Source organism: Carcharodon carcharias, chromosome 20 (genome assembly GCF_017639515.1).
Source record: "Carcharodon carcharias isolate sCarCar2 chromosome 20, sCarCar2.pri, whole genome shotgun sequence".
Classification (NCBI taxonomy): Eukaryota; Metazoa; Chordata; class Chondrichthyes; order Lamniformes; family Lamnidae; genus Carcharodon; species Carcharodon carcharias.
In genome coordinates, this window is record NC_054486.1 from 24135759 (window position 1) to 24154109 (window position 18351).

Here is an 18351-nt window from a genome sequence, read left to right on the forward strand (position 1 = left end):
ATTTATAATTCCTGTATGCCTTTTTCTTCAGTTTCAATTCTGTCCTCATTACTCCTGCTGCCTTGTTGTGTCTTCTCACCTCTTACTTCCCCACTTAATTTTGTATTATCAGAAAACCTGGATACGTTACACTTAGTCACCTTATCTAAGTCATTTATATAGACTGTAAGTAGTTGAAGCCCTGCTAGTTACAGCCTGCTGACCTGAAGATGTCCAATTTATTCATACTCTCTGCTTTCTGAAAATCTAATCTCGTGTTGTAGTGTCTCTAATTTGCACTTCAATTCAAAGGCTGTGAACTGGTTGTACTTATATTGCGTAACATGTCCAGAATACAAAGTTTGCAAGAAAATATCAGTTTAATGATGAACAGTGATTAGGTGACATTGTGTTGAGATTGCAAAAGATAGAAGTAAGGAACATCATAGTTCTTAGATGGTGGGATAGAAATGAGTGGAATAGTAGCGTGATTGTGTAATAAGTTTGGGTTTCATCTCAGTGATGATATATGGAGCAGGATTTTAAAGGACATTATCTCATTGAAAGTGGGATGCGTTATGACATTAAGTCACCAAATAAGTGGACAGAAACACAGTACATCTGACTGGAGTACACATTGCCACTGCTGTTTGACCAGTTCTTAAATTTTTCTCTATAATGCCATGCCAGCCTTTCCCAGCTGCCTAATTAGCCTTATTCACTTTTGACCTGAGGAGAGCCAAGCTACACTTGAGAACAAATCCTACAGGCCTCATCTATAAAAGAAAGTTCTGTGTTCAAGTCCAAATGTTCTTCTGCAGCCAGTACAGTGCAGTTGGCAAAACATTTCCTCAATAAATAGAATGGTGAGATCATATGACCAACTGGGATATCAGATGTCAGTAACCATCAGTTGCAATAGCTCCAGAAATTCCTGAGTGTTTGACATATCGCTTGTGCCATCCAATCAAGACAACTCTAGAGGATTTTGTACCAAATTATATGACACAATCTCCTGCGCATTAGTTAATACAAAGTGTTTCACAATCCTTGATCTCATTGGCAGAATAGGTTCAAGAGGCCTAGTCCTGTTCCTATGTTTCAGTCTTCAGCGTGGCAATGAAGCACATATTCCTGGTTACACAGGCAAACCCATAGCTGCCAACAAGTTCCCTTAAAAACAGGAAGATAAAAGCAAAAAATTGCAGATGCTGGAAATCCAAAACAAAAATAAAAATACCTGGAAAAACTCAATAGGTCTGACAGCATCTGCTGAGAGGAACACAGTTAACGTTTCAAGTCTGCATGACTCTTCAAAAGAACCAAGGAAAAATAGAAGAGAGATGAAATATAAGCTGGTTTAAGGGGGGGGGGGGGAAAACAAGTATTTCAACTCTTTCTTGGACTCGAACGCAAATTCTGTCGAAGGGTCATGAGGACTCGAAACGTCAACTCTTTTCTTCTCCGCCGATGCTGCCAGACCTGCTGAGTTTTTCCAGGTAATTCTGTTTTTGAGCTGGATAGAGGGCCAGCCATAGGTGGAGATTGCCAAAAGATGCCATAGACAAAAGGTCAAAGAGGTGTTGACGGTGGTGATATTAGCTAAGAAATGTGCTAATAGGTGATATTAAGGATAGAAAGCAGGACGAGCAAGGTACAGATAGCCCTAGTGGGGGGTGGGGTGGGGGGAAGGGATCGAAATAGGCTAAAAGGTAGAGATAAAACAATGGATGGAAATACATTTATAAATAATGGAAATAGGTGGGAAAAGAAAAATCTATATAAATTATTGGAAAAAAGGGGGATTGGAAAGGGGTTGGGGCTGGAGGAGAGAGCTCATGATCTAAAATTGTTGAACTCTATGTTCAGTCCGGAAGGCTGTAAAGTGCCTAGTCGGAAGATGAGGTGCTGTTCCTCCAGTTTGCATTGAGCAGGCCTAGATTGATGGTGCGTTTCTGAATAACATTGCAGCTTGTTTATAATTGAACAAAACAGTCAAGCAATGACTTGAATTTGAAACTAGAGAACCGCCAGCCAATGGGGGCAGTGGTTGGATAAATGCTAAAGGGGAGTTTGACTTAGCATTAACTCTAAACCACTGTACAGATTTGAATGCAAGTGCAGAAAACTCCATTCGCATAAACACAGTAGGCTAGGTGAATTTTGTTCAATTGCATCAGTGTCCAAGTATTTCTAACCTGTTCATAGCCTGATACATAGCCAAGCCCAATCCAGTCCCTGATATCCACATATACACATAGCAGGGGTAACTGTATAGTAATCAGGAGCACAAACTCCAGATGATTTGGCTGCTGAAGTCACTTGCATTAGCTCCACTGCTAACCCAACTGTCCTCCGTTAACTTCGTCAATATTCACATTCTTCCAGTCTGATACCACCACTCACTGCCTTAATTAGCTGAGCACTTATAGGAGCAGGGATGCAGTGTGGTACTATGGCACACCGGAGAACCGTTAACTAGCAGCAAATATGTTTGCACAAATTATTATTATTTCATTCAACAATTTAACTCAGTAGTATGACTTTTACCTTTGGGTTTGAAGTTTACGATCCACTATCAGATTACAAGACTACAGGGTGTTTATCAATCCTGACACTCCAGAGCATCAACTTCAGAGTACTGCCTTTTCTCAGGGACTTTAGGCAGAGGTCTCATCTGCCTGTTCTATGAGTTGAGGCAGATGTGATAAATCCTTTTGCATTCTTTTGAATATTGGGGAGATTTCTTGGTGTCTGTCCAATATTCTTCTCTGAATCATCATCATCAATAACAGATTAACTGGTCATTTGTCTCACTGCTTTTTGTGGAATTTTGCTATGCAGAAGATGACTTCAGTGTTTGTAAACACAAAAGTTATTCTACTTCAAATTAATTCAATTATGAGAAAGAATTGGGGCTTCTTTGACAGACATGACAAGACACTATGTAAATTGAAGGTTTTCCCTTACCATATCTTCAGATTTTGCTCTTTGGGGGAACATCAACTTGGTCAAAAGGTGAGGGTGGGCAGGAAAGAATGGCGGGACAGCTGTTATTAAAACAACATTTGTGCAATGGCTAGCAGCTAGTTTCCGAACTTATTAGCACCCCAAATGCATGCTATTATAGCAGGGAAAGTAATACAGTGCAGGACAGGCAGCCTGAGAGTCAGTATAGCAATTTAGGGAGGTTGAGGTCACTATGGCCAAATTACTTTACGTTTTCCAAACAGCTGAGATAAGCAAAGATGAAGTGCCTTGTTAAAAAGAGTGAAAGATAGGATGTTGGAAGGGAGAGTCATTCACCAGTCAATCATTCTTGAGACCTCAGAACAACCAGTTCAAAAGCAACACAAGCAGCAGCATGTATCAGCCTCAGAAGAGAAGTGATTAAGGGAGACTAGATTGAAAACAGTGGGGGCATCCTCATAATAAAAGATGCTGAATTTTCTCTGATTTAAAGTGCACTATAACAGATCACATGATGTGGTGAGTACTATTCAATCTGTTCTCATCTGAGGAAATAGTCACTTTAGATAGAATTGCATAAATCCAACAAATGAACTTAATAAATAAACTACAGTTGGCCCTTTTAAAGAAACAATTTATGGAACAGAATTAATGTGAGTTTAACTGCATGGGATCACATTGGAATAGCAGAAATTAGAGGGTGGAGTTTTTTTTGCTTAACTATTTTTTGAGATCAAAAGTTTTGCGCAGAAATTCTGTTTGCTTGGTGAAATGGATAATGCAGTATCTGTGACATTAAATAGCACATGGTGAGTGGAAGTGAGGCAGGATATTTTTTCACACACCATGCTTCTTCAAAATGTGTTCCAAAAACCTTTGCCCATTCTTCAATGTCTTTGTGGTTGTGTTTCCCCTCAGTACTTACTACATCAGATATAGTCGTTTGGTAGTACCGAACTTGAGCATTGCTAAGAAAAAGAGATGTCTAAGCTTTTTGTCTTGATCAAGATACTCGCAAGAATCCCAATATAAGGGGGAAAACAACAATTTATATTGTATGTGAAAAGAGTGCTGATTGGTTGGCAAGTGGTGTTGCCATGGAGAATGCACCAGTGATGGTGAGTGACAGTTAACTGCCAAGCACCGTTTGAAATTTAAAACAGGCAGCTTAACCCCAATTAGTCAAGGCATTGCACTGAGGAATGAGTCAGCAAATGGCTGTCAATTATTTTATTTAGCTGAAACAGGCGCAATGTATGTTCATACTCTTTCTGTCGGCAAAGAACAGGGCCCAACGTATAGCTACCAGCCACACTGCGAGCCTGACTGACAATCTAAAACTGGTTGTCAGCGTAATTCTTAGAACTCTGATGATTATTTAGCAAATGTTGTCCAATCGCAGAATCACATCTAATGTTGGACACTGTGTTTTGAGTTTTGCAAGCACCGGCTGGTTGGGTACGGTCTGTACCCTGCCTGTTGCAAACATTGGCTGGGATATGCTGTTTAACGATCTGCCAGTCTTTGAGACGTACAGCCTACAGGCCTAGCATCACACAGGCACTGAGATTCATATACCACATGACTCATTTGTGTGATAGGCAGAACGTTTTTATGGCTTGATGGCAGCATCCTGTTAGTGGCAAATACCACTCGTGCTGCTACTGCATAGTAGCAGCATGAAACAACTAGCTTCACCTGTTACTCAAACTTTTGAGAGTTTATCCTGCAAGGGCAAGCTATGAGGCAGACTGGGCGCTTTTCAGGGCCGAAAGTGACAGCCTTGGACCCGCTCATGAGTGTGTGTGATTATACAGCGCAAAATGGTCTGATCAGGATAGCCATTATCCTGCAGGATGCCTTTGATACGCCCTATTTCAGCATCAAGCTTGCGTGGTAAGCAAATGGCTCATGCCTTATATACAAAGTTGCCAATAAGGCCAATTTTATAGCATGTGGAACTGTAAGGATCTCAAAGCGTATATTGACCAGTGAACACAGACTTGTGGTAGACTGTGGTAGAGAATGCCCTGTCAGATTTCTCAACTAGTACATCAGGGAAGGGGAGTTCATTTGATTGCTCTATTTCATAGGTGAGTTTGAGTGCAGGATGGGGTCCATTAAGACACGTAAGGAAATTGTTACATGCAGCTGCAGGATTTAAATATAGCAAACTTTAGCAAAATTTAATCTTTAGCTGATCTTGAGTTATGTATGCTACCTTCTATTGTCTTCCCTCAAACATACTCTGCAACTATCCAGTATTCATCAGGATGCACTGACATTATGCTTAGACATATCTCTTTGTTCAGCAATACATCAGATATATGATTGGTTCAGTGTTTCTCCTAAGCAGCACACGCACCAAGTTAAAAAAGAAAAGCAATACTTGGGATTGGTTCTACACTTGATGCAACAACCACACTGAAAGGATAAAAACAGTTGGTAACAAGTTCTGTGTGCAAGATTAAAGAACTGCATAATGTACCTAAAGAGATTGGTGGAGCCATTCCCAGAGATTGCGCAGTGATCTGGCTAAGCAGGATGAGCAACACCTTAATGGATTTGGTCTTATGGTACTGGTGCAAAGTGGCAGTGTTAGTTGGCCAGTAACCTAGTATGCTTCTGAATTGCAACTATTGTGCTCCAACTCAGGGATTGATTCTGCACATCAGTTCTGCATACCAGTTTACATCAGACTGCTGCAAATTTGGAATCAATTCAATCTTTGCTCAGCGGTAAAGCTCCATTAAGAGTCAATAGTTTACAGGTGGGTTTTGTTTTAATTGTTCTGACACAGCAAAGTTAGAAAGGACCGTGCAAGAGTAAATAGCTTACCTGCATCTTAACAGCAATAACAACTGACGTAAGTTCCTTGTCCAACTCCTTTACGACAACCAGCTTCTTTAGTGTTAAACTGCACAATCTGGAAAAAATGCACAATATTTTCCTCAGGAAAACATAATATATGCATTGAAGCAAAATAGAAACTCATAACTGATTAGTACCTTGGGCAGATCTTGAGTGACGTATGCCACCTTCTATTGTCTTCCCTCAAACATACTCTGCAACTATCCAGTATTCATCAGTATGCACTAACATTAAACTTTTGTTAGCAAGGTGAGTAGCAGTGGGGAGCAAGACTGCTCAGCTGGCAAAATCAGCCCACATCTGCAGAACTACACTGCTATTAAAGTAGTCCATGCAGTCCACCGTTTTAACATAATGAAAATTGAGAATCATAGATGATTATGAAACAGAAGGAGACCATTCAGCCAGATCCATTCCTGGTCCTCTCCCCGCAGCTCTACAATTTTTTTTACCTTCAGGCGTTTATCCAATTCCCTTTTGAAGACCATGATTGAATCTGCTTCTATCACCCTTTCAGGCAGTGTATTCCAAATAATAGCAAGGTGCTGCATAAAAATGTTTTGCCTCTAGTCGCCTTTCAGTCTTTTGCCAATCACTCTAAATCTGTGTCCTATGGTTCTCAACCCTTCTGTCAAAGGGAATAATTTCTGTCTATCTACTCTTCACGATTTTGAATGCCCTTATCAAATTTTCTCTCAAACTTCTCTAAGAAGAACCCCAACTTCTCCAGTCTCTCCATGTAACTAAGTCCCTCAGCCCTGGAACCATTCTCATAAATCTTTGCTGCACCCACTCTAAAGTCTTCACCTTCCAAAAGTGCGGTGCCCAGAATTAGGCACAATACTCCAGTTGGAGCCGAACCAGGGCTTGATAAAGGTTCATCATAACGTCCTTGTTTCTATACTGTATGCTTCTATTTACAAAATCAGGATCGCATGTGCCTTTTTACACTTTCTCAACCTTTCCTTCCACCTTCAACAATTGTGCACATATATTCCCAAATGTCTCTGTCCCTGCACTAACTTCAGAATCGTATCCTTTAGCTTAGATTGCACCTTTCCTTGGTCTTCCGCCCAAAATGCACTTTACTGCATTAAGTTGCATCTGCCACATGTATGCTCGTTCCACCAGTCTCTTGAAATCTATCACTATCCACCTCTCAGTTCACTATAATTCTAAGTTTTGTGTCATCCTCAGATTTTGAAATTGTGCACTGTACACCCAAGTCCAAATCATTAATACAGATCAAGAAAAGTAGTGGTCCCAGTTGGGGCTCGGGAGAGGGAGAGTGCAGACAGTGTCAAGCAGCGTGGCCCTGGATCTGGAATGCATGGGCCCGGGTTTGGTGCTTCAAGCAGTTACTCATCAACCACGCTGAGCAGCCAGAATTGCAGACCTGAAAGGCTCACTTAAAAAAAATTGATCAGGCCGAGAGTTCCAATATTTCTTAAGTCAATCTGTCAGTATCAGGTCAATTTCAGTGGCTGCTGCTTCCGACCTTTGGGCAGTTCGCGATTCTGATTTTTTTTTGGGGGGGGTGGTTTGAAAGCGGGGGGTTGGAAGTGGGGTCTTGGAAGAGGGGTATTGGAAGAGGGTATTGGAAAGGGGGGGGGGGGGGGGGTTGGAAGGGCGGTGGAGGAGGGGGGTGGAGGCGGATTAGCTAAAGATTTGAAATATTTTTGTAAATGCAGTGATTCCTTCCAGAGCCACTTTCCTAACATCTGCTGATTGCTCTGTAATTAATTTTCCTTGGACAATCAGCATTGAGCCTCCAATTTCGCCATTGTTACAGTCACTCTGCCTACTGCATGCAGATGTAATGAAAGAAATACAAAACCTACATTTATACAACAACTTTCACAATGTCCCAAATCACTTTAGAGCCAATTAAGTACTTTTGAGTTGTTGTCACTGGTATAATGTAGGCAATGTTATCAATTGGCAGAGCAGGCTCGAGAGGCCAAATGGCCTACCCCTGCTCCTAATACGTATGTTTGTATGTCACTCTGGATGGATGAGATAAGCTGGACTACATGGCCTTTGACATCCATAATTATCTTGCGAATACAGGGTGGAATCATGGCTGGAATTCAGTTTACTTTGTGGCTAATGAAAGTTCACCGAGTGGGATTTGTGGGGTGAGATTGCCAGGACAGGAGTGCATAATGGGCTTACAGTGCATCAGTCACCTGTTTTATCCTACACATGATTCTCAAGAGTATTTTCCGTTGACTTCAATCTTGTCCTTTTGTCTGGTTGCCTATTATCCCACTCTATCTTGGTGCTTTTTAATGAGTTTTTTGAGGTATTGAAATATTGTGATAAAGTTGTGCTGCATAGTGGATATTGAAAATATATTGTAGTGAGAAGCAGCAGAGGCTTCAGACTTACTGATCACGGAACAGATACAATTGTGAATCAGTCTTTGTTCTCTGGTCTCTTAAACGTTCAGTTGCACAGGCACACCTGAGGGCCCAGAAACAGGAGAAGCACCACAGCCCATGATTTCTCTCCCTGACCCTGGTCGCAGTACTAACCCCTGGGGAGCACCACCTTCCTCCAGTGTGAAAAACAACCATTCATCACTATTCTGTTTCCTGTCACTGAGGCAACTTCATATCCATGCTGCCACTTGCCTTTCTATTTCAAGGCTTTAATCTCGCTGACAAGCCTATGAGGGTGATACTTCATCAAATCTTAAACAAAAACAAAAACAGAATTACCTGGAAAAACTCAGCAGGTCTGGCAGCATCGGTGGAGAAGAAAAGAGTTGACGTTTCGAGTCCTCATGACCCTTCGACAGAACTTGAGTTCGAGTCCAAGAAAGAGTTGAAATATAAGCTGGTTTAAGGTGTGTGTGTGGGGGGCGGAGAGAGAGAGAGAGAGAGGTGGAGTGGGGGTGTGGTTGTAGGGACAAATAAGCAGTGATAGAAGCAGATCATCAAAAGATGTCAACAACAATAGTACAAAAGAACACATAAGTGTTAAAGTTAAAGTTGGTGATATTATCTAAACGAATGTGCTAATTAAGAATGGATGGTAGGGCACTCAAGGTATAGCTCTAGTGGGGGTGGGGAGAGCATAAAAGATGTAAAAAAAAAAAATAAATAAATTTTTTTTCTTTTTCTCTTTTTATAATGGAAATAGGTGGGAAAAGGAAAATCGATATAATTTATTGGGAAAAAAAAGAAAAGGAAGGGGGAAACAGAAAGGGGGTGGGGATGGGGGAGGGAGCTCACGACCTAAAGTTGTTGAATTCAATATTCAGTCCGGATGGCTGTAAAGTGCCTAGTCGGAAGATGAGGTGTTGTTCCTCCGGTTTGCGTTGGGCTTCACTGGAACAATGCAGCAAGCCAAGGACAGACATGTGGGCAAGAGAGCAGGGTGGAGTGTTAAAATGGCAAGCGACAGGGAGGCTTGGGTCATTCTTGCGGACAGACCGCAGGTGTTTTACAAAGCGGTCGCCCAGTTTACTTTTGGTCTCTCCAATGTAGAGGAGACCACATTGGGAGCAACGAATGCAGTAGACTAAGTTGGGGGAAATGCAAGTGAAATGCTGCTTCACTTGAAAGGAGTGTTTGGGTCGTGAGCTCCCTCCCCCATCCCCACCCCCTTTCTGTTTCCCCCTTCCTTTTCTTTTTTTTCCCAATAAATTATATCGATTTTCCTTTTCCCACCTATTTCCATTATAAAAAGAGAAAAAGAAAAAAAATTTATTTATTTTTTTTTTACATCTTTTATGCTCTCCCCACCCCCACTAGAGCTATACCTTGAGTGCCCTACCATCCATTCTTAATTAGCACATTCGTTTAGATAATATCACCAACTTTAACACTTATGTGTTCTTTTGTACTATTGTTGTTGACATCTTTTGATGATCTGCTTCTATCACTGCTTGTTTGTCCCTACAACCACACCCCCACTCCACCTCTCTCTCTCTCTCTCTCTCTCTCTCTCCGCCCGCCACACACACACCTTAAACCAGCTTATATTTCAACTCTTTCTTGGACTCGAACTCAAGTTCTGTCGAAGGGTCATGAGGACTCGAAACGTCAACTCTTTTCTTCTCCGCCGATGCTGCCAGACCTGCTGAGTTTTTCCAGGTAATTCTGTTTTTGTTTTTGTTTTGGATTTCCAGCATCCGCAGTTTTTTTGTTTTTATTTTCATCAAATCTTGTTTGGAAGTTCATGTACACCACATCAGCTGCATTACCCTCATCAACTCTTTCTGTTATCTAATCAAAAAACTCAAGCAACTTAGTGAAACACGATGCGCCTTTCACAATTTATGCTGGCTTTCCTTAATTAATCCACCTTGTCTAAGTAACTGTTAACTCTGTCCTGGATTATTATTTCAAAAAGTTTTCCCACCAACTAAGTTAAACTGACTGGCATGGATTGACTCAGAAATCAAGATTCTGGAGTCCATCAGCAGGAAAACACCAACTGTCAATAACACTCCGTCTATGGGTTTGAGACTATGATTCCATCCAACTGCCTACTTGGTTGTAGCACAGATATATTTCAATAAAGTTTTAGGTGCACAACAATTTTGTCATTCCCAAACAAAGAACTTCCAAAATTGAATAACATTAGTAGATATTAATGGCATTTTATACATGGTGCATGATGTATGTTGCAGGAAAATTAAATGTAAAATTTATGTTGGGGTTGAGACTTTATACATACTGCATCACAACAGTGACTACATTTCTAAAGTAGTTAATTGACTGTAAAGCACTCTGGGAAGTTCTGAAGCTGTGATAGGCAATATATAAATTTGAGTCTTAAATCCTTCATATCCACACAACATCTTTCTTGAAAATGGGTATTAACATTTGCAATTACCCCCATATCTAAGCGGGTCATACCTCTGCAATTTCCACCTTTACTGCCCTCAGCATCCTCAGATACATAGCATCTGAATCTGGCGACAGCCAGTCTTTCTAGTACCTCTACTTTATCAATTTTTAGCTCATGAGATCTCAGCTGTCTCCTCTTTCATTAGGACTTTGGTGGCATCCTCTAGCTTGGCAAATGTAAAATGTTTATTTACTGCCTCAACCATGCCTTCTGCTTTCGTGTGTCGGTTTCCTTTGTGGTCCCCAATCAGCTACACTCCTTCCTCTTACTATTCTTTTACTATTTGTGTCTCTATAGAAAAGTTTTGGATTTATTTTCATGTTAGCTGCCTGTCTCTTCTCATGCCCATTCTCTTTACCACTCATTTCCTTTTTGGCTTGCTTCCCCTCTGAATTTTCTATATTTAGCCTGGTTCTAACTTGTAATAACAACCTGCCAATTCTCATATACCCCTTTTCCTGCTTCATATTACTCTATCTCTTTTCTCATCCAGGGAGCTCTGGCTTTGGTTATCCTGCCTTTCCGCTTCCTGTGAGTATGTACCTCAATGGTACCCTACCTAAAGACAGCCTATTGTTTGATTATAGTTTACCTGCCAAGAGAAGGGTGGCCCTAAATGCAAAAGCTACGACCTGGTTAAAAAAATATATATTAACCTCGGTTCAATCCTTATACAGTACCTCAGGGTATACAAACTTCCAGGAGCTGCTGAATCTGCATGTTGGTGGGGCTGTGGAAGAATGCTGCAGATTTAGTTACCATACACCTAGTAGCACCCAAAACTTTGCATTTTGGGAGAAATAAATAAGCATTCATGTTTCCTTGACCCTGAATTTTATTAGTGTCTAGACTACCGTGAACTACGCTCAAATTCCTGTGCTGTTACAATCATATATCAACACAGTAAAACAAAATGTAAATTGAACATTTCTAGAAATTAAGTATATTCTGCAGATCATTAGTCTATAATACTAGTGCAGAGAGATCACGTGTTATAAAAATTAGTTGTATTCTTTGCAGTAATGCTTTCTCAATCATGTACAGTAACTAGTATCAGTATTCGGTGCTTTCTTGGAGCCTTTTAATCTTTTATTTCTATTTGCCATTGGTATTAGTGCCAGAAGCTTGGAGAAGTAGTTTATTTGGCTCTTGGTATTCAAAATGGGGGAAAAGGGTATAGTTTCCCAGTCCAAACATCCCTCACCTCGCTGAGCACAAAAATTCATTTTAAAAAATGTACCCAGTTTAGGTGATAACCTTTTAACTTCAAGCCTTGGCAGGCCTATCTGGAGAACTGTGTTCAATTTTGGGCATCACACCTCTGGAAAGGTTGGAGGCCTTGGAGGTGACACAGAATTATACCAAAGCTTTGACAGTTAAATTATGAAGGTAGGATGCATAAGCTTGGGCTTGTATTCCTTGAGTTTTGAAGGTGGAGGGGTGATCTGACAAAGACATTTGAAGTGTTAAACTGATTCAATAAGGGAGATACAGGGAAACTAATTCCTCTGGTGGGAAAATCAATAATGAAGGAGCAAAACCTTAAAGCTAGAGCTAGGCCATTGAGAAGTGAAATCAAGAAACACTTAGTCACACAAAGGGTAGCATAAATCTGGAACTCTCACCTGAAAGAATGTGGATGCTGGGTGTCAATTGGAACTTGTAAGACAGATCAATAAATATGTGTTAGATATCAGGGGAAGGCGGGAACGTGGTGTTGAGGCCACAATTAGATCAGCCATGATCTTATTGAACGGCACAGCAGGTTAGTGCAACTGAATGGCCTACTCCTGCTCCTAATTCGTACGTAATATATCAGGGTATCTGGAACTAAAGCAGATAAATGAGGCGAAGGGAAAAATCTAGCCATTATCTACTGAATGGCAGAGCAGGTTGAAGGAGCTGAATGGTCTACTGTTTTTAATGTTCCTATGAATTTCCGAGGAGTTATTGCCACATATATCAGTTCTTCTTAATTGCTGCCTTTTTTACGAACACTGCACTTTATAATACGGTTGTGTTTTAAAACCTCTCCTTAAATTCAAGGTAAAATGGAGTAGTTTGGATAGGGTGTTGTGACCTTCTGCTAAAGCTGCCCTGAGTCAAGCCATTGTGACCTTACACTACACTTGCCTGGAGACAAAAAGATGTGACCTGCTTGTTATGGAGACAGAAACTCAAATCAAAACTTGCTGAAAGTAAGAACACAAAGGAGACAGCTGACCTTTCTGCATATAAACTCACAGAATATCAGGGTTAATCAGACAGAGATTTGAGGAAGATGACCCACAACAGTTGCTGCTATGCCAAGCAGAACATAATGACTATTTAGGGGTTAATCAACAGGTAGTGTGCTGGTGAGGAAGGGTTCCCGGTTTGAAGAAATGAGGTTTGTGGAGAGTTAAAGACCAAGGAGTTACCAGAGAGTGCCTTGTTACCGGAAGTCCATTCGGTTATGCATAGAAGATTGAGTGAAGGTTTGTTATTTAAAAAGGCACTGGTTGGGCAGGGAGAAGAGATCGTGTTAAAGCCGGGAGGAGCTCAGGACTTTATACGTAAGACTACGTTTCTGCTGAAAGTAGTTAATGGGGAACACCTTTTTAAGTAGTTTAGCATATTAGCTGCTTGCTAAGTAATGATTAGTTGATGTTGATTTTAGTTTGTTACAAGAAAAGTCTTAAAAACGTGAAATCTCATCATGCGATTCTTTGTGTTGGCCACTGGGAAATTCATCCCTTTTTAACAAAAAGTTATTGGTCTCTGCGAGGGATTTTAATAGTTCCCAAGTGTATGGCTATTGCAAAACTGTTTTGGTGCATAAAATGAAACTAAACAACAGCAACCCTGCCATTATTTTCCACTGTAACTCGCACCTAAAGATTGTCACTATCACATTGCCTGCAACATGTAGCTGCAGTACAAGAGGTAAAACCCTGACTGCACTGCACTGTCCCGGTGAAACCCAAATTCTTTGTGCATGTGTGTTTAGAATGCACACAGCTTCTCTCTTAAGAGTCAACTTTTGAATGTTAGGATAGTGCAGCTGCACTGTCTGAACATTTAAATTCTTCATATCAACAATTTGCATTTATGTAGCTCATTGAACATAGTAAAATATCCCATGGTGCTTTTCAGGAACATTATCAAACAAAACTTGATATTTAGCCACATAAGGATATATTAGGACAGGTGACCAAAAGCTTGATCAAAGGATTTGTTTTAAGGAGTGTCTTAAAGCAGAGGACAATCTTAAAGCAGAGGGGTGTAAAGGAACAGGAGGTTTAGGAAGGGAATTCCACGGTGGCCAGCTTAGGATCTAGACAGTTGAAGACATGGCCACAAACAGAGCTGTGAAAATTGGGGATGTGTGACCTTGGAGGGTTACTGAGCAAGGTATGTGTGAGCCATGGAGGGATTTGAAAACAAGGATAAGAATTTAAAAAACAAGGGATGGTCAGATAATGAACCAATGTAACTTAGGAAGCACAGGGATGATGGGTAAGCAGAACATGGTGTGAGTTATGGTATGGGCAGCAGAGTTTTGGATGAGTTAAGTTTACAAAGGGTGCAGGATGGGAAATCGACTAGGAAAATAGATCGCCAATAAATAGAAAAAAAGTGCCCTGGGCAGTTTTCACACCTGGCTTAAGCTACAGTGGATTCATGGTGTCAGACAGAAGCTGGACAAGACTCATTTCTTAGGGAAAGGTCTAGCACTGCATCTCCAGAATTAACTCTATCTTAGTGCTACAATTTTAAAGTTAGTGAGGAATCCCTTTACACAAAGGATGAAGTTGAAGTGGAAATGCACATGTAAAACATTCATCCTTCAAGCTTTGATCTGCATGCTTTCTTTCCTATAAAATAAAAAAATTACGTCTATGTTGTAAACAAAATTATGAGGAACTGAGAAAAATGGCAAGATTAAAAGAACAGCACTTCCATTGAAATAGGATAAGGATGTCATAGGTTCCACTTAAATGGTAATACAAAATTTCACTTCTGATAAAAAGCACCCCATTGTCACAAAACAATGGCATTCCTTTTTTAAACAAGCGTGAAAGACATTGTCATCTCTGGCATTGAATGGTACCATGTGCTAGTCACAGCAAGACAATGATTGTTTCTCCACTTTGTGCAACAGAAAGGCATTCATGCAACAACAGTGAGCACAGCTCAGCAGTGACTCACTGCAGTATTCGATCAGCTAAAAATAACAGGCTGGCTTTGAAAAGCTGCCCCAGAGAACCAGTGCTTGCACTTGGGGGAAGAATAGGGGAATAAAATAGATGTCTTTTGCACAAACCCATACTTTAATTCAGACCACCATTTGTGGTCACCACAGTGACCAGCATTTCATTCTGGGTAGCCGCTTTACAAACAAAGCAAACCCAATTGCACGATAATAATTGTTAAATTCTCTTAATTATTCATCTGTCATCATACAGGAATTATTCTTTACAGAAAATGTTTTAACATAAACACCGTGGACTACTAGACAGTCATTTCAAAGGTCTTAGAATGCTTGATTACCAAAGGCAGAACAGCTTAGGTCATTTGAGATCTTGGCCAGGTGTGAGCAACAGTGGTTTCTAAAGTCAATACACAAGCTTCAAAAAAACAACTCCCTGACTTACAAGCACTGCCGTGGGTTGCTATAAATGGTTTAGCTGGAAAGAAGGGATGGTGGATCACAGTTGACAAAAGACAAAGCAAATTGGAAGGCATACGAACATTGAGGGTGAAACTATCAAACAAAAATTCCAGACACACAACACAAAGCTGTTTAGGCCAAAACAAGTTCCCTTGTAATCATGAAGTACTTGTGTCATCTTCCATTGCGAAATGCTCAGCACCTCTGGGACAGCAGAAGCAGCAGAACTTATAAGGAACACAACAATGCAAAACGTTCCCTACAAAGTTTTCAATGCTGTATTAAAAACATCGTGATCGATTTTCCTTCACTTCCCCATTAGAATCTCAGAATCTTACAATATGGGAAACCATTTGGCCTGTTGTTCCTCTGCCAGATCTTTATGAGAACTATCCAATTTAGTCCCATACCTCAGCTTTTCCCCCATAATGTTGCAAATTACTCTTCCTTAAGTGCATGTCCAATTGCCTTTTGAAAGTTCCTATAGAATCCAATTGCAGCACCCTTTCAGGTTGTGCATTCTAGATTTTAATAGCCCTCCATGTGGAAAAAAAATTCTAATTTCCTCTCATGTTCTTTTGCCAATTACCACTGGTTACCAACCCACTTGCAAAAGGAAACAATTTCTATCAAATACCTTCATAGTTTTGAAAACTCTAAGAGATCTTCCCTTCACTTTGCTCAAAAGAGAACAATTCCAGTTTTTCCAAATAACTGAATGCCCTCATCCCTGAAACAAAAACAAAAATAACTGGAAAAACTCAGCATTTCTGACAGCATCTGCAGAGAGGAAGACAGTTGACTGTTAATTGTTATCACTCCCTAAATGAGCAAGGGAGAATCAGCCATATTCAGGAGTCACATATTGGTCCAACAGCAACTATGTTTATGAGAGCATATTCAGTTGCCAGTTTTCTGTGACCTACAAGTTGAAGGGCTACTTACTCAATGAAACAAGAAAACCAGCCCACCGTTTTTTACCTTCTCTCTGACTGCCTCTAAATGATGATGTGTTCCAATCTATGGGAAGTGCTGTGAAAGCAGGACGAGCCTTCAGAAGGACACCGGTCTCATTGTTCTTGAAACGTTCTTGGGGAATCAAGGGACACAGTGGATGCCAACTGAGGAACTTGGTTTTGTTTAGCTGGCAGCTTTCACAAAATAGTTGAGGTTGCGGATGAAAGACAGATGCATAGCTGCAAATGAGGGCAGAAATGTGCAATTTTTGCAAGCTGGGGCAAAGCAGCAACACCCAAATGTGTTCAGCTTTCATCTCAATAGATCTGTTGAAATGAGCAATTGAATGGAAAAGGGTATAAAAGAAGAGATTACAGGAGGTTGGCCATGAGCCAAAGGTCTATTAAACATCCATACAGTGTGTTCAGAAATGGCAGGCAACAAAGCATAAGCAAAGCAAAAGGCAGAGCATAGAAGCTAATACACATATGTCCATTTTTCTTTCTCCCCAAGTTTCCTAATATATCAGTTCTGATAAAATAAAGACAGTTTACTGTTAAATAAATGTATTTATTTTTATGCACTGGGGAACACTGTCAAAGAGCATTTCAGTTAACAGATTGTCACCACCCTTTGTGAGCGTACGCAGCAGGGCAGAACATTTGGATTGCAAAACCTTTCTGAAGCTGTTCTTCCGGCTCTGGCAGGAGTGTATCGGTCTTGATTGCTGATGGTTTAAAACTTCAAATCTATTTTTAAAATATTGTGCATTTTATTTTTTAAGGTTTACATATCTTTTCTATCATGTGGCAAATATGGTGACCTGATTGCAATAAGTTTGGAAAGCATTGAAAGCCTATTAGACAACACTGCCCAATACCAGGTTAGTTATATGCAACAAGAAAAGCATTTAATAGATTTTCATTTGAAAGGAATTATTGAAAAAAAAGTTGTTCTAATGTAAGTTAAGTGCAATGGAGGAGGCTGGAAAAAAGAAAAGGCAAGGTCTCTGATAGGGTGTAAAACAGGAGAGATTAGAAAATTAAAGATTAGATTAGAACAAAACAGTTGTGTATAGCTAAAGAGAGAGAGTGATGATGAAGACAGGCAGACAGGAAAGAGAGAAAAAAGAGAGACGGAGAGGGAGAGAGAAAGGTGCATAGAAAGAGCGAAACAGGGATAGAGAGGAAGGGAGGCAGGAAGGGAGGGATGAGGCGGGAAGGAAGAGAGGGATGAGGCGGGAAGGGAGAGAGGAAGGAGGCGGGAAGGAAGAGAGGGAGAAAGAGGAGAGGAAGAGAGGGAGAAGGAGAGGAGGAAGAGAGGGAGAAGGAGGGAAGGGAGGAAAGAAGGAAGAGAGGAACCAAAGCTGTTGCCAGAGCAGGTGCGAATTGCAGAATAATGAACAGCTGCTGTCTGAAATCAAAAACAAGAGCAAAAAAAACAAGACTGAAACATGCAACATGGGGACAAAGATTACGGGTAGAAATTGTTAAACTCAATGTTGAATACAGGAAGGCTGTGAAGTGCCTAATTGAAAGAAGAGATGCTGTTCCTCGAGGTTACATCGAGTTTCGTTGGAACACTGCAGCAAGTTGAGGACAGAAAGGTCAGAGTCAGAGCAAGATGGAGAATTAAATGGCAGGCAACCAACACAGGGTCATGCTTTTGGATTGAACAGAAGTGTTCTGCAAAGAACAGATTGGGTGATCCCTTAGCAAATAACTTTGTTCAGTCCAAAAGCATGAAACTGAGTTACTAGTTGCCTGTCATTTTCATTCTTCACCTTGCTCCCACTCTGACCTTTCTGTCCTCAACTTATTACAGTGTTCCAGTGAAGCTCAATGTAGGCTCCAAGAACAGCACTTCATCTTTTGATTAGTCATTTTACAGCCTTCCAAACTCAATGCTAGGTTTAACAATTTCAGGCCAATCTTTGTCCCCATTTGGTTTCCTTTTCTTTGTAGGTTTCGGTCTTACCCTTGCTTTTTTCTCTTGTTTCTGCGTTTGCCATTCTGCCATTCACACCCCTGCTAGACATATTTTCTGTTGCTTTACTT

General features: G+C 40.7%; 1 protein-coding gene across 1 annotated transcript in view; it reads right to left on the reverse strand.

Moving 5' to 3' along the window:
* pacs2 (phosphofurin acidic cluster sorting protein 2) overlaps positions 1-18351 on the reverse strand; it is a 257934-nt gene that overhangs the window by 110989 nt on the left and 128594 nt on the right. The window contains exon 2 of the mRNA XM_041214574.1: positions 5788-5875. Within this exon, the coding sequence (XP_041070508.1) occupies positions 5788-5875 (88 nt within the window). The remainder of the gene's footprint in view (positions 1-5787; positions 5876-18351) is intronic.